We start from the raw sequence: 17,500 nt of genomic DNA, 5'->3' as shown, positions 1-17,500 counted from the left end.
AGTGAGTCTCCCTCTCCCTCCAATGGTTTTCCCGTCAGACAATTTTCGGCCTTTGACATTCTTCTTCAGGTCACGCAGTCGCTTTCCCATGCGCTGCTGAACATGCCCCACGCATTCCAGTTTGTGCACATCAATGTTGCCGTAGGGTTTTGAATCAAACACCTTCTTGAAACTGTTTGTGTCTCCATCTCCAATGAAGCTGGTGTACCTTAAGTTATGTTGTTCAACAGAACGAGAAAACATGGCTTTTGCTATATCCCCCTCATTGGACCCAGATGAACCCTGGTGCGTCAGCGTGCACTTTCCTGCATGACGAACCACCCACTTCCGATACTTGTCGCTAGTGTGGTCTGGTTTTTCCCAGTATTCACATGATTTACACGGCTTACTCTCCGTCACTGTGTCCAACGCTTTGCCGGTTTTCACATGATTTACACGGCTTACTCTCCGTCCCTGTGTCCAACGATTTGCCGGTTTTCACATGATTTACACGGCTTACTCTCCGTCACTGTGTCCAACGCTTTGCCGGTTTTCACATGATTTACACGGCTTACTCTCCGTCCCTGTGTCCAACGATTTGCCGGTTTTCAACCCAATAGCTGTGGAGACGCCAACGTTGGATGAGTGCCCCCTGGTCATGTAGGTACCGTCGACTGAAATTTCTATGTTTCGAACAACCCCTATATCTTCTGCAAGGCAGTGTTCGATGACCGCAGCATCACCCATACTTTGTTGTTTTACATGAAAAGCAGCCTTCTTCATTGTCTGATTGATTTTGTGGAATGAAGATGTACTCACAGGTTCATGACCCCACACAATGTGCTGAGCTCTGAATGGTCGCCTCCAATGCATCTCATTGCAAAAGCAGAGCGGCGGTTTACTGAATATACACTAACATTTCCTTGTGGAATCACTGGGCATGAAGGGAAGGCCTGTTCTTTGTTGGAACACATGAAAACAAGCTTGCTTGCCAATCCTTTTCTTTCTATTTCAAACAACTTCACGTCACTGTGACAGAAAGTACACGAACGTTGCACAAATGTTGCTGTTCAAAATGTCCAAATCAATCAGACGATATCCATGTCAATGTTGCTGTTCAAAATGTCCAAATCAATCAGACGATATCCATGTCAATGTTGCTGTTCAAAATGTCCAAATCAATCAGACGATATCCATGTCAATGTTGCTGTTCAACATGTCCAAATCAATCAGACGATATCCATGTCAATAGTGCTGTTCAAAATGTCCAAATCAATCAGACGATATCCATGTCAATGTTGCTGTTCAAAATGTCCAAAACAATCAGACGATATTCATGTCAATGTTGCTGTTCAAAATGTCCAAATCAATCAGACGATATTCATGTCAATGTTGCAGTTCAAAATGTCCAAATCAATCAGACGATATCCATGTCAATGTTGCTGTTCAACATGTCCAAATCAATCAGACGATATCCATGTCAATAGTGCTGTTCAAAATGTCCAAATCAATCAGACGATATCCATGTCAATGTTGCTGTTCAAAATGTCCAAATCAATCAGACGATATTCATGTTAATGTTGCTGTTCAAAATGTCCAAATCAATCAGACGATATCCATGTCAATGTTGCTGTTCAACATGTCCAAATCAATCAGACGATATCCATGTCAATAGTTGCTGTTCAAAATGTCCAAATCAATCAGACGATATCCATGTCAATGTTGCTGTTCAAAATGTCCAAATCAATCAGACGATATCCATGTCAATGTTGCTGTTCAAAATGTCCAAATCAATCAGACGATATCCATGTCAATGTTGCTGTTCAAAATGTCCAAATCAATCAGACGATATCCATGTCAATGTTGCTGTTCAAAATGTCCAAATCAATCAGACGATATCCATGTCAATGTTGCTGTTCAAAATGTCCAAATCAATCAGACGATATCCATGTCAATGTTGCTGTTCAAAATGTCCAAATCAATCAGACGATATCCATGTCAATGTTGCTGTTCAAAACGTCCAAATCAATCAGACGATATCCATGTCAATGTTGCTGTTCAAAATGTCCAAATCAATCAGACGATATCCATGTCAATGTTGCTGTTCAAAATGTCCAAATCAATCAGACGATATCCATGTCAATGTTGCTGTTCAAAATGTCCAAATCAATCAGACGATATCCATGTCAATGTTGCTGTTCAAAATGTCCAAATCAATCAGACGATATCCATGTCAATGTTGCTGTTCAAAATGTCCAAATCAATCAGACGATATCCATGTCAATGTTGCTGTTCAAAATGTCCAAATCAATCAGACGATATCCATGTCAATGTTGCTGTTCAAAATGTCCAAATCAATCAGACGATATCCATGTCAATGTTGCTGTTCAAAATGTCCACATCAATCAGACGATATCCATGTCAATGTTGCTGTTCAAAATGTCCAAATCAATCAGACGATATCCATGTCAATAGTGCTGTTCAAAATGTCCAAATCAATCAGAAGATATCCATGTCAATGTTGCTGTTCAAAATGTCCAAATCAATCAGACGATATCCATGTCAATAGTGCTGTTCAAAATGTCCAAATCAATCAAACGATATCCATGTCAATGTTGCTGTTCAAAATGTCCAAATCAATCAGACGATATCCATGTCAATAGTGCTGTTCAAAATGTCCAAATCAATCAGACGATATCCATGTCAATGTTGCTGTTCAAAATGTCCACATCAATCAGACTATATCTATGTCAATGTTGCTGTTCAAAATGTCCAAATCAATCAGACGATATCCATGTCAATAGTGCTGTTCAAAATGTCCAAATCAATCAGACGATATCCATGTCAATGTTGCTGTTCAAAATGTCCAAATCAATCAGACGATATCCATGTCAATGTTGCAGTTCAAAATGTCCAAATCAATCAGACGATATCCATGTCAATGTTGCTGTTTAAAATGTCCAAATCAATCAGACGATATCCATGTCAATAGTGCTGTTCAAAATGTCCAAATCAATCAGACGATATCCATGTCAATGTTGCTGTTCAAAATGTCCAAATCAATCAGACGATATCCATGTCAATGTTGCAGTTCAAAATGTCCAAATCAATCAGACGATATCCATGTCAATGTTGCTGTTCAAAATGTCCAAATCAATCAGACGATATCCATGTCAATAGTGCTGTTCAAAATGTCAAAATCAATCAGACGATATCCATGTCAATGTTGCTGTTCAAAATGTCCAAATCAATCAGACGATATCCATGTCAATGTTGCTGTTCAAAATGTCCAAATCAATCAGACGATATCCATGTCAATAGTGCTGTTCAAAATGTCCAAATCAATCAGACGATATCCATGTCAATGTTGCTGTTAAAAATGTCCAAATCAATCAGACGATATCCATGTCAATGTTGCTGTTCAAAATGTCCAAATCAATCAGACGATATCCATGTCAATGTTGCTGTTCAAAATGTCCAAATCAATCAGACGATATCCATGTCAATGTTGCTGTTCAAAATGTCCAAATCAATCAGACGATATCCATGTCAATGTTGCTGTTCAAAATGTCCAAATCAATCAGACGATATCCATGTCAATGTTGCTGTTCAAAATGTCCAAATCAATCAGACGATATCCATGTCAATGTTGCTGTTCAAAATGTCCAAATCAATCAGACGATATCCATGTCAATGTTGCTGTTCAAAATGTCCAAATCAATCAGACGATATCCATGTCAATGTTGCTGTTCAAAATGTCCAAATCAATCAGACGATATCCATGTCAATGTTGCTGTTCAAAATGTCCAAATCAATCAGACGATATCCATGTCAATGTTGCTGTTCAAAATGTCCAAATCAATCAGACGATATCCATGTCAATGTTGCTGTTCAAAATGTCCAAATCAATCAGACGATATCCATGTCAATGTTGCTGTTCAAAATGTCCAAATCAATCAGACGATATCCATGTCAATGTTGCTGTTCAAAATGTCCAAATCAATCAGACGATATCCATGTCAATGTTGCTGTTCAAAATGTCAAAATCAATCAGACGATATCCATGTCAATGTTGCTGTTCAAAATGTCCAAATCAATCAGACGATATCCATGTCAATGTTGCTGTTCAAAATGTCCAAATCAATCAGACGATATCCATGTCAATGTTGCTGTTCAAAATGTCCAAATCAATCAGACGATATCCATGTCAATGTTGCTGTTCAAAATGTCCAAATCAATCACACGATATCCATGTCAATGTTGCTGTTCAAAATGTCCAAATCAATCAGACGATATCCATGTCAATGTTGCTGTTCAAAATGTCCAAATCAATCAGACGATATCCATGTCAATGTTGCTGTTCAAAATGTCCAAATCAATCAGACGATATCCATGTCAATGTTGCTGTTCAAAATGTCCAAATCAATCAGACGATATCCATGTCAATGTTGGATTGTTTCTGTTTCCTCTTCATCATCACTTGGAGTTTCATGACTATCATATTCAGAGTCAGTACTGGTTCTGGTTCTGGTATGGTACGTCGCAGGAGCCAAGTTGACTATATATGCGACGGGACTGGTGGGCCTAAAAAGAGGAGGAGGGAGGAGGGAGGTTTCCTACAGCAGTAGAAAAGGCTTTTGCTGATGTGCAGCCTATCACCTCCTCGCTTAGATGGTTCCACTCCTGGGCTGTCTTTACAAAAATGAGTGTCTGAACAGTTCAGTTCGGCAGTGTGGTATGGTTAGGCCTTTAGAGTTGTTGATGGCCTGCCTCTCGATCACATTGTTGGAACTGTAGTCGCTAAACTGTGTTGGCTTCACCCTCCTGCGGGTCTGTTTTGCAGGGGTGAGGAAGTTTTCGGGGGGGGGGGGGGGGGGAGTGCTGGTATCTGCCCTGTGGATATTTTGAACAGTGTTGGAAGTCTATGTTGGCGCCGTCGTTCTTGGAGTGTTGTGAGCTCGAGGTCCTTTAGCATCTTGGTGACAGAGCCAGGCTCTCTAGACTTATAGTCCTTGGTGATGAACCTGGCTGCTCTGTGTTGTACGCGCTCTAGTCGTTCAATGTCTTGCTTCAGGTGGGGATCCCACACAACTGCAGCATACTCTAGGGTTCATCGTACCAGGGCAATGTATGCTGTGCGTCTGCAGGTCTGTGGGCAGTTCCGTAGATTTCGGCGGAGGAATCCAAGAGTTGATGATGCTCTGTTGCTGGTGGTCGGCATAGGTCGGATGAAATTTGGACACCTAGATAGTACTGTCTTCTGGAGAATCACCATCACTTTCTAACATATCATACATCTTATAAATCTTCATGGCAGAACTACAGGTGGGCGTGGTCGGTGTTTGTTTACCTTTTTGCACAGTCGAAGATTCCACCACATTTTCCATGTCAGTGTGAGTGTCACTACTGTGGTTACCTGCCGCACTTTCTACTCTCACACTGCACAGACCTTGTTGATATGTCGTGTACTGGTTTCCAGCAAATCCTCGCCATTTCCGTTTTCCCCCACTTCTTTTCCTATCACTTATGACGAAACAGGTTGTTGACGAAGCTCAGAAACAAACTTTTCAAGCAATAATGTCCCTGTTTACCACATCGTGGAAGCAGCCATTTGCAAAAGGGAAGTAATCCTTGAGAAGACAGGGAGACTGATTGTAGCGAATTGCAACAGGGAGTGCTTTGTTTTTCACTGGATAAAGAGTATTGAACAGACCCCCCAAAAAATAAATCGGCACATTTTGGGGGTTTGGTATATGACACCAGTCATCTTTGACATCGAACATCTCTGCATCGGTTATAATTAGACACATATTTTCAATTGGGGATGAAAATAGACTCATTTACCTGCATAAAAATGTTCTTTGTTAATACAAAAGCAAAAAAGTGATTTTTTTTTATCTATTTCTAGGTAGATCTGGGCCCTTATGGACAGTACAATGCTATGGACAATACAATACTATGGACAATACAATACCATGGACAACACAATGCTATGAACAATACAATACCATGGACAATACAATGCTATGGACAACACAATACTTGGACAATACAATACCATGAACAACACAATGAGCTATGAGCAATACAATGCTATGGACAATACAATGCTTTTGACACTACAATACCATGGAAAACACAATGCTATGAACAACACAATGCTATGGAAAACACAATGCTATGGACAACACAATACTATGGACAACACAATGCTGTGGACAACACCATGCTATGGACAACACAATACTATGGACAACACAATGCTATATGGACAACACAATGCTATGGACAACACAATGCTATTATCAACACAATGCTTTGGACAACACAATGCAATGGAAAACACAACACTTTTGACAATACAATGCTATGGAAAACACAATGCTATGGACAATACAATGCTATGGAAAACACAATGCTATGGACAATACAATGCTATGGACAATACAATGCTATGGACAATACAATGCTATGGAAAACACAATGCTATGGACAATACAATGCTATGGACAACACAATGCTATGAACAACACAATACTATGGACAATACAATGCTATGGACAACCCAATGATATAGACAATACAATGTTATGGACAGTACAATGCCATGGACAATACAATACTATGTACAATACAATGCTATGGACAGTACAATGCTATGAACAACACAATGTTATGGACAGTACAATACTATGGACAATACAATGCTATGGACAGTACAATGCTATGGACAATACAATATTATGGACAATACAATGCTATGGACAAAACAATGCTATGAACAACACAATGCTATGGACAGTATAATTAATGCTATGGACAGTACAATGCTATGAACAACACAATGCTATGGACAATACAATGCTATGGACAGTACAATGCTATGGAAACTACAATATCATGGACAATACAATGCTATGGACAAAACAATGCTATGAACAACACAATGCTATGGACAGTACAATATTATGGACAAAACAATGCTATGAACAACACAATGCTATGGACAGTACAATATTATGGACAATACAATGCTATGGACAATACAATATAATGGACGATATACCTGATGAATAATACAATGTATACAACTCTCCTGTGTTCACTTTCAAGTGAATAACTATCGTTCTGATATCATTTTAAAGTGAAGCTAAAGAAACCTGGTATCGGCACTGCTGTGCATCTCCTATGATCTCAATGGTATCAAGGCACGGGTCATAGCCCTTTGCCGCGACAAGGTTTGCCGATACCGGCACTTGTCTTGTCTAGACAGTGACGTCATTCATAGATGACGCCAATCATAAATGACGTTTGTCAAGGGAACTTATGCTTTCAAGTGTTGCTGCTTCCAGTGACAGGAAGGTATAGAGATTGATCATTGTATACACAAATTACACAAACGTCATCTTGTGAGGGACCAACAAATATTGAAACTCTCGGATGATTTTTTTGTGTGGTATCACAAAAAAATCATCCTCGAGTTTCAATATTTTTCGGTCCCTCACTCGATGACGTTGTGTAATCTCTATGTAATACACACCATAATGCTTTACAAAATACAATGTTATGGACAACACAATGCTGGGGACATCTTACGATTCAATGCTATGGACAATACGATATAATAGACATTATAACCCGACGGATAATACAATGTAATGCACAACATATTGCTTTACAAACTCCAATGCTCTGGACTCTCTAATGCAATGGACAATACAACACGATAGACAACGCACAAACACAACAAAGCACGACGGACAACAGCATGGAATGGACAGCGCAGCACCGTGACAGCGGCCTACCTGGCGTTGTTTCTTTGAAGTCTCGCTACGTCCCTGCTTGTTCCCCATTGTACTCGCCCTGTGTCACCTGAAACACCAATGAGTCAAACTGATGATGTCTGCCAGTGTTGTTCATTGTACTCGCCCTGTGTCACCTGAAACACCAATGAGTCAAACTGATGATGTCTGTCAGTGTTGTTCATTGTACTCGCCCTGTGTTACCTGAAACACCAATGAGTCAAACTGATGATGTCTGCCAGTGTTGTTCATTGTACTCGCCCTGTGTTACCTGAAACACCAATGAGTCAAACTAATGATGTCTGCCAGTGTTGTTCATTGTACTCGCCCTGTGTTACCTGAAACACCAATGAGTCAAACTAATGATGTCTGCCAGTGTTGTTCATTGTACTCGCCCTGTGTTACCTGAAACACCAATGAGTCAAACTAATGATGTCTGCCAGTGTTGTTCATTGTACTCGCCCTGTGTTACCTGAAACACCAATGAGTCAAACTGATGATGTCTGCCAGTGTTGTTCATTCAGCAATGGTTCCTGAAAAAGTTCTTTCCAAAGAGGACTGTAACTGTTCCAAACGTGTGTTGCTCCGTCATGTTACAACTAAGAAGTATGGAAGTCCGAGACCCTAAGTTACACGAAGTATTGATATGCTTCCATTTGAAACTTGGAGTTTGTCATCGTGGATTGACGTCCGGTCAGAGCATTATGGAAGCCCGACAAAGCAAAGCGACGGAAAACTTAAAGTAGGCTGTGAGAGCGTCTTTAGGTCAGTCACGCGTTTGCCAAATTCTATGTACGCACCACGTGTAATAATACACAAGATAGCGCCGGCCTATGGCGACACGATGTTGCGGTGTGTGTTATATGTTATCCGTCGCTACCTCACCCACGACGCCTGTGTCAAGCTGGTTGTCTCCCTCATCTTCAGTCGTCTGGACTACTGCAACTCCCTTCTGGCTGGCCTCCCCGCCTCATCCGTTCATGGCCTACAACGAGTCCAGAACGCTGCTGCCAGGCTGACGTTGAGGAAGACGAAGCGAGACCACATCACCCCCCCTACTTCGCTCCTTGCACTGGCTCCCTGTCAACACCCGAATCTCTACAAACTGTCCACTCTCGTCTGCAAGTGTCTCAACGACTCTGCTCCCGAGTACCTTCAATCCCCCCTGGACCTGTACACCCAGCCCTCCGACCGTCCCCTTCGTTCTGCTGCTGACCCACTCCGCCTTTATATCCCTCGCTCGAAACTCGCATCTGCTGGTCAGCGTGCATTCCCCTCCGCGGGCCCCTCCGTCTGGAACTCCCTGCCGCTTGAGCTTCGCCAGAGCCCCTCTCTTGACGCGTTCAAGAGTAGGTTGAAGACTCAGTTCTTCCCGTAGCTGGCTGCGACTTTCATGTTCGACGTGATGTGTTGCACGCCCCAAAAGACATTCTTGTGCTGTGCTCTGTGAGAGGTGTTTTCTTTGTGTTTAATATTATTTTGTTTGGACCTAGCTATTGATGTGTACATTGTTGTTAAACAGTTGTTTGTTGTATGTTTATCAGGGTTTGCTAGTGTGTGATAGGGTTCGTGTCCGTCTGTAGATGTTAGTTTCTTTGTTAGTCCTGTGTTGACAACTCTTCGACAAGCGCTTAGAACTGTACCCACGGAATACGCGCTATATAAGCTTCATATTGATTGATTGATTGGTGTGTGTTGTGTGTTGTGTGTTGTGTGTTGTATGCGTGGTTGTGTATGTCCTGTTTGAAAGGACTGTTTGTTAATCGTACAAGAATGATCGTAACGACTGACGGCCGCAGTGGAGTAGTGGTAAGACATCAGCCTCCGAATCAGAAGGTCGTGAGTTCGAATCCCGGCCGCGGCCCCCTGGTGGCTTAATGGTAGAGATTTTTTCCGATCTCCCAGGTCCACTTATGTGCAGACCTGTTAGTGTCTTATCCTCCTTCGTGTGTGCACGCAAGCACAAGGCGGCGGGGACGTAGCTCAGTTGGTAGCGCGCTGGCTTTGTAGCCAGTTGGTCGCTATCAGCGTGGGTTCGATCCCCACGTTCGGCGAGAGATTTATTTCTCGGAGTCAACTTTGTGCAGACTCTCTTCGGTGTCCGAACACCCCCGTGTGCACACATGCGCACGAAAAAGATCCCACGTTCACAGCGAAAGTCTCAGGGCTTGGAAAACACGAAGACACGCATGCATCATCTCTCGTCTCTGATTATCATGATCGTATTTCGATACTTTGACGAGACAAACCCAATGCTGGTGTGTCGAAGAAGACAGCCACAGCGGGCTTGTTTGAATCAAAGTATCACACCATATCTTCAGCGTATTTCCAATACCTGTCCCAATATAGACCAGTTGGTCTAAGAGGACGTTACACCCTAATAGTCAGTCAGTCAAGCACAAGGCCAAGTGTGCACGGAAAAGATCCTGTAATCCATGTCAGAGTTCGTTGGGTTATAGAAACACACAAATACCCAGCATGCTTCCCCCGAAAGCGGCGTATGGCTGCCTGAAAGGCGGGGTAAAAACGGTCATACACGTACAAACCTACTCATGCAAAAACATGAGTGAACGTGGGAGTTTCAGCCCATGAACGAAGAAAAATATCGTTACGACTTAATTGCTGTCCAATGTCTTTTTTTATGTTCATGTCGTTGATCTTTTGTTTATGGATGCGAGTGTTGGTGTACATATATAGCTGGAGTGAATGTTTCTTAACCGCAATGTCAAGACACATTCCCAACCTTGGGCAGTTCAAGATTCTGTATTCTGTCCAATGGATTGCGGAGAGAGGTCGTTCTGAAGATGAACGCAAAGCCAATAAAAGGCATACAGCAGCGGGCTTCACTGTGCTGGTTTCAGGATTTAACATGTGTGTGGGGTTGGATGTATTCGCACCAAAGAGAATGTATTAAACTTGTGTGAGAGAAAACAGCCAGACTGGATTAATAAATCATAGCTACACTCGTACTCGGCGCGCACCTAAGCTTCAGTGTCACACTGACACACTCAGTGTTAGACTAAATTCGTATTTATTTAAACAAACAATAGTAAATGTTGATCCTTCTGCTCGTCATACCATTCACAAGACTCAAGATGTGCAGGTCCTTATAAAAACAAGGAAGTGTTACAGATATAACGTACATAACATACATGGCATCAAACCACATCCTCCCCAACATACCATTTAAAGAACCATGCACTATGTCGCCAGTAGATCATTTAAAGAACCATGCACTATGTCGCCAGTAGAAATGTATGGCATCAAACCACATCCTCCTCAACAGACCATTTAAAGAACCATGCACTATGTCACCAGTAGACCATTTAAAGAACCATGCACTATGTCGCCAGTAGACCATTTAAAGAACCATGCTCTATGTCGCCAGTAGACCATTTAAAGAACCATGCACTATGTCGCCAGTAGACCATTTAAAGAACCATGCACTATGTCGCCAGTAGACCATTTAAAGAACCATGCACTATGTCGCCAGTAGACCATTTAAAGAACCATGCACTATGTCGCCAGTAGACCATTTAAAGAACCATGCTCTATGTCGCCAGTAGAAATGTATGTGGAGCAATGGAAATTTAGAAGCAACAAAAACATGGCAGTCATCTTATATTTCTACAACTTGATAAACAGCGTATAATGCAAGCACAGCCTTCACACGTCAAGAGACTTGCTAGCTTGAACTGCACACTTATTTGTGTATATAAGTCTATTAGAACCCATGTCATTATGAGTACACATTAGCAAATCATACAAACCTAGCTGCAGTCCCGCTTTGGGCCTACCCCCCCCCCCCCCTCCCCCCACTCCCCGACCAACCCTCAAAACCCCAATAAGTGTTGGTCCTGCCGCTGTTCATCTGTATACAAACAAATCTAAGGCAACAGTCCCGGTTTTGTGAACACCCGTCAATCAATGTTCAATGTTCACTTGGTAGAAGTATGCTGAAATGAATCCCTGCACAGACAACTGCTGAAGTCAGTAGGCGAACACTACACTTAGTCCCACAGGGCGTAGACACGCATTTACATAATATAAACACTCTACACTACGTAGACAGATTTAAGACACGCAGACACATAATTATACACACTGCACACTGCCTGTACCAAATATATACTATGATATCCAATACTTTCACACTGGGAAGCAACACGACCTCTCTGTAGAGACACGGGCAGAACGCTGACATTACACTTCTCCAAGCCAGGCCAGTACTTTGATATGACACAGGAAAGCAACACGACCTCTCTGTAGAGACACGGGCAGAACGCTGACATTACACTTCTCCAAGCCAGGCCAGTACTTTGATATGACACAGGAAAGCAACACGACCTCTCTGCAGTGACACGGGCAGAACGCTGAAATTACACTTCTCCAAGCGGGTACATCACGAAGCGTCCCGGTACCGAAGCGTCCCGGTACCGAAGCGTCCCGGTACCGAAGCGTCCCACTATAACGCGTCACAGGGGTACCGGGACGCTTTGGTACCGGGACGCTTCGGGACGCTCCCGCGCAGTAGGGCACGAAGCGTCCCGGTACCAGTCACCACGCACATCCTCGGCTCGCATGCCAATGTATAATATAGCAAAGGGAATGCCTGTAATTCACACAGAGCAATCACTTGGTCTTAAACGTGCACAAGACAAAAACTTTCATACTGGGGGAGCGAGCCAGTCTGAAGAGTACTCGGGTCCAGCGCGAGCGTTCTTTATTACCCAAATGACCCCAAACAAACCCAAATTAACCCAAATGATACAATTTAAAAGTCGGAGGCAGAACTGAAAAGACTTTTTCCGACGCTCACGCTTAGTGAAGCCAGAAAGCGTGTGTGATAACAGACATATCCCTCTTGTGAACGGAAGCCTACGGACTTTTCCCCCGAACTTGTCCACACGGGTACAGTATTTCCAAATTGGTGTGTTGTGAGTACAGATCTAAAGTAAAGTTGGGGAAAAGTTGGAAAAAAAGTGATTTTTTTTTTCCGAAAGCAAATCAAGGTCTGTGCAAAATTAAAAAAATCAGTGAAGTCAAGGTCAAATCAAGATCAAGATTCAATTTAAAAAATATATATATGGTTAGTCAAGTCAAGGTCAAATCAAGGTCATTCAAGGTTTAAAAAAAAAGAAAGTCTAAGTCCTGTGACGCGTTATAGTGGGACGCTTCGGTACCGGGACGCTTTGGTACCGGGACGCTTCGGTACCGGGACGCTTTGGTACCGGGACGCTTCGGTACCGGGACGCTTTGGTACCGGGACGCTTCGGGGTGTCCCCCTCCAAGCCAGGCCAGTACTTTGATATGACACAGGAAAGCAACACGACCTCTCTGCAGTGACACGGGCAGAACGCTGACAACAATGGCCCCACAACGAGGCGGCCTCAGTACCGATACATGATACGTGCACCGTGTCATTGCGTCGTCTCACACTTATAGACATCCGGGTCGCAAACTGAGTTGTGGGTTGGATTATTGGTGGGTGGGGCTGGGGGTGTGCGGAGGGGGGGATGGGGGGCACGATGAAGATTGAAGCTCTGTGAGAGTTTCTTGCAGGGTAATATAACGCCTAATCAACGGTTGTGTACTCTGGCTTGTTGGTCTAAAATCAGTATGTACAAAGATTAATAATCTTTAACAACAAGTCGAGTAAGGCGAAAATACAACATTTAGTCAAGTAGCTGTCGAACTCACAGAATGAAACGGAACGCAATGCAATTTTTCAGCAAGACCGTATACTCGTAGCATCGTCAGTCCACCGCTCATGGCAAAGGCAGTGAAATTGACAAGAAGAGCGGGGTAGTAGTTGCGCTGAGAAGGATAGCACGCTTTTCTGTACCTCTCTTCGTTTTAACCTTCTGAGCGTGTTTTTAATCCAAACATATCATATCTATATGTTTTTTGAATCAAGAACAGACAAGGAATAAGATGAAAGTGTTTTTACATTGATTTCGACAATTTAATTTTGATAATAATGTTTATATTTTTAATTTTCAGAGCTTTTTTTTTAATCCAAATATAACATACCTATATGTTTTTGGAATCAGAAAATGATGGAAAATAAGATGAACGTAAATTTAAATCGTTTTATAAAAAAAAAAATATTTTTACAATTTGCAGATTTTTAATGACCAAAGTCATGAATTAATTTTTGAGCCACCAAGCTGAAATGCAATACTGAAGTCCGGGCTTTGTCGAAGATTACTTGACCAAAATTTCAACCAATTTGGTTGAAAAATGAGAGCGTGACAGTGCCGCCTCAACTTTCACGAAAAGCCGGATATGACGTCATCAAAGACATTTATCCAAAAAAAAGAAAAAAAACATTCGGGGATATCAATCCCAGAAACTCTCATGGAAAATTTCATAAAGATCGGTCAAGTAGTTTGGTCTGAATCGCTCTACACACACGCACGCGAACACACACACACACACACACACACACACACACACACACACACACACACACACACACACACACACACACACACACACACACACACACCACGGCCCTCGTTTCGATTCCCCCTCTATGTTAAAACATTTAGTCAAAACTTGACTAAATGTAAAAAAAAAAAATTTTTTTTTTTTTTTTTAAACTGCATTGTTGACGATGAGTACATGTGAATGCGTTCTCTGTGCCGTGTGGTACTTGAGTATCCACACCCCCATATACATGCTAATCATTCTGTGTTGTGTTGGTAATGTCATCGCGAATTGTCATGACCTTATTCAGGGTATATCTGGGTCGTACTCGAAAACACGGTGAAGGTTAAATGAGTCCAATCCACTTACAGGGACTTACCGCTGAACAAAGCAATCCACAGTTATCCCCCCAACTCGTTAGCTCCAAACAGTGTTTCTTTTTCACCACTCGTTAGCTTCAGTCAGTGTTTCTATAGATCTCACCACTCGTTAGCTTCAGTCAGTGTTTCTATAGATCTCACCACTCGTTAGCTTCAGTCAGTGTTTCTTTCTCACAACTCGTTAGCTTCAGTCAGTGTTTCTTTCTCACAACTCGTTAGCTTCAGTCAGTGTTTCTTTCTCACAACTCGTTAGCTTCAGTCAGTCAGTGTTTCTTTCTCACAACCCGTTAGCTTTAGAGTCAATGTTTCTTTCTCACAACTCGTTAGCTGCAGTCAGTATTTCACCAGGTCACAGCAGATAATACATCACACACAGACGTCCTGAAGATGTTTCCTTGATATCAGAGCAGTTCTCAAAACGGTAGAAGTATGCTGAAATGTATCCCTGCACAGAAAATTGCAACACTACACTTAATCCCACAGGGCGTAGACACGCATTTACATAAACACTGCACCCCACGAGAGACAGATCAAAGACACGCAGACACATATACACACTACACACTGCCTGTACCAAATCTCTACTATCATATCAACGACAGGTTACAAATACAATACACACAGCTTGTAACAAGTCTCTACTGTGGTGTTGACGACAGGTTGGTACAGACAGAGACTGAGCTGTGACGACACTGGTCCTTACAACATACAGCTTGTAACAAGTCTCTACTGTGGTGTTGACGACAGGTTGGTACAGACACAGACTGAGCTGTGACGACACTGGTCCTTACAACATACAGGCTTCAGCACGGCCACGTGATCCGTGTACCCGGACCCTCGTGACGTTTCACACTGCTGCACATCCGGGTCGCGATGAAATCATCTTTTGATCTTGGATGTGGGGTTGAGCCTTTATTTTCATGTTTTTTATTTTTGGGGTTGGGGGTGGCATAAATGCAGTAGTATAAGATTATTGGGGAAGGTTGCCTAATATGGACCACTTTTTTGTTTCATGCTGATAACTAGTTGTGGTTTTTTTTGCAGAGATGTTTCATTTTGTGTTTAGTTTGTTTGTTTGTTTGTTTGCTTAACGCCCAGCCGACCACGACGGGCCATATCAGGGCGGTGCTGCTTTGACATATAACGTGCGCCACACACAAGAGAGAAGTCGCAGCACAGGCTTCACGTCTCACCCAGTCACATTATTCTGACACCGGACCAACCAGTCCTAGCACTAACCCCATAATGCCAGACGCCAGGCGGAGCAGCCACTAGATTGCCAATTTTAAAGTCTAAGGTATGACCCGGCCGGGGTTCGAACCCACGACCTCCCGATCACGGGGCGGACGCCTTACCACTAGGCCAACCGTGCCGGTCCTTTGTGTTTAGTAGTCATTCTCTCTTTAGTTAACTGTCATGCCTATTTAGAGCGAATTAGCTGTGATATATATCCGGCAAAAAATAAATACAGAAAAATGCACAACGGGTCTTTATCAGTAGCCTGGGCGCCTAATATGGACCAGTGAAGAGGTCTTCCCGAATCACTGTAAAAAGCCCCTATACTTCAAAATAACACTATACAACTTATTGTGCAAGTCAAACTAATTCAAATATGCCATAGATTTATCTGTTGCGTTTTGACGAGAAAATTATTTGAAGCACAGCAGGTAACTAAAGACACTTTTTTTTTAATCAAAAACAGAGAAAAAAAAAAAGAAATTATCAACGTCCACGAAAAGAAGACTATGTGTTATAATTATTATTTGTTGAAAGATCGACGGCTAGTTATAGGGATTGCAACACGGTGGCCTAGTGGTAAGGCCCAGTGAGCGGGAGGTCGTGGGTTCGAACCCTGGTCGGGTCATACCTAAGACTTGGCAATCTAGTTGGCAAAACATGGCAATCTAGTGGCTGCTCCGCCTGGCGTCTGGCGTTCTGTGAGTTCGACAGCTTGACTAAATGTTGTATTTTCGCCTTACGCGACTTTTTTCTTCTACTTTGTTGAAGGTGGTCCAAACTGGGTGACACACAAATACTTTCAGATGTTGCTATTTTTTTTGGTTTGCAGTAGAAACTCGGGGTCAACACTCATAACATGTAGCAAATACAGTTTTAGCTGTCATATTTAGCAATGTTTGTGTGATAACAGTTTTGGCTGTGCTTTTAATCCAAACATATCATATCTATATGTTTTTTGAATCAGGAACCGACAGGGAATAAGATGAAAGTGTTTTAAAATTGATTTCAAAAAAATAATTTTAATCATAATTTTTATATTTTTAATTTTTAGAGCTTGTTTTTTAATCCAAATATAACATTTATATTTTTTTTTAATCAGAAAATGATGATGAATAAGATGAACGTAAATTTGGATCGTTTTATAAAAAAAAACATTTGTTTTTTAATTTTCAGATTTTTAATGACCAAAGTCATTGATTAATTTTTAGGCCACCAAGCTGAAATGCAATACCGAAGTCCGGCCTTCGTCGAAGATTGCTTGGCCAAAATTTCAATCAATTTGATTGAAAAATGAGGGTGTGACAGTGCCGCCTCAACTTTTACAAAAAACGGATATGACGTCATCAAAGGTATTTATCGAAAAAAGGAAAAAAAGTATGGGGATATCATTCCCAGGAACTCTCATGTAAAATGTCATAAAGATCGGTCTAGTAGTTTGGTCTGAATCGCTCTACACACATGCACGCACAGACAAACAGACACACATACACCACGACCCTCGTCTCGATTCCCCCTCTATGTTAAAACATTTAGTCAAAACTTGACTAAATGTAAAAAAGCCTTACGGTTTTGTGGTTTGGGTTTCTGCAACTGGTTTGACATGTGCAAGTTATCCAAAGAGGGTTAATACAGCGAATGAAATTTTTTCTGAGCCCTCCAGCTCCGTTA

The 17,500-nt window shown here is 42.1% G+C and overlaps 1 protein-coding gene across 6 annotated transcripts in view; it reads right to left on the bottom strand.

Moving 5' to 3' along the window:
* Positions 1 to 17,500, bottom strand: part of LOC138951192 (uncharacterized) — a 521,013-nt gene that overhangs the window by 298,278 nt on the left and 205,235 nt on the right. Inside the window, exons 1-3 of one of the 6 annotated variants that reach the window (XM_070322839.1) lie at positions 15,216 to 15,415; positions 14,593 to 15,038; positions 7,785 to 7,851 (exon numbers count right to left, since the gene is read on the bottom strand). The exons of 3 other annotated variants lie outside the window; for them this stretch is intronic. In XM_070322839.1, coding sequence (XP_070178940.1) covers positions 7,785 to 7,832 — 48 coding nt within the window. In that variant the 5' untranslated portion in view covers positions 7,833 to 7,851; positions 14,593 to 15,038; positions 15,216 to 15,415. Of the gene's footprint in view, positions 1 to 7,784; positions 7,852 to 14,592; positions 15,416 to 17,500 lie in introns of those variants that run through there. 2 more of the 6 variants (XM_070322842.1, XM_070322841.1) reach the window with 2 other exon arrangements.

The sequence above is a fragment of the Littorina saxatilis genome, linkage group LG16 (genome assembly GCF_037325665.1).
Source record: "Littorina saxatilis isolate snail1 linkage group LG16, US_GU_Lsax_2.0, whole genome shotgun sequence".
Classification (NCBI taxonomy): domain Eukaryota; kingdom Metazoa; phylum Mollusca; class Gastropoda; order Littorinimorpha; family Littorinidae; genus Littorina; species Littorina saxatilis.
The sequence above is the reverse complement of the archived record's forward strand: the minus strand, read 5'-3'. Positions and strand labels throughout refer to the sequence as shown.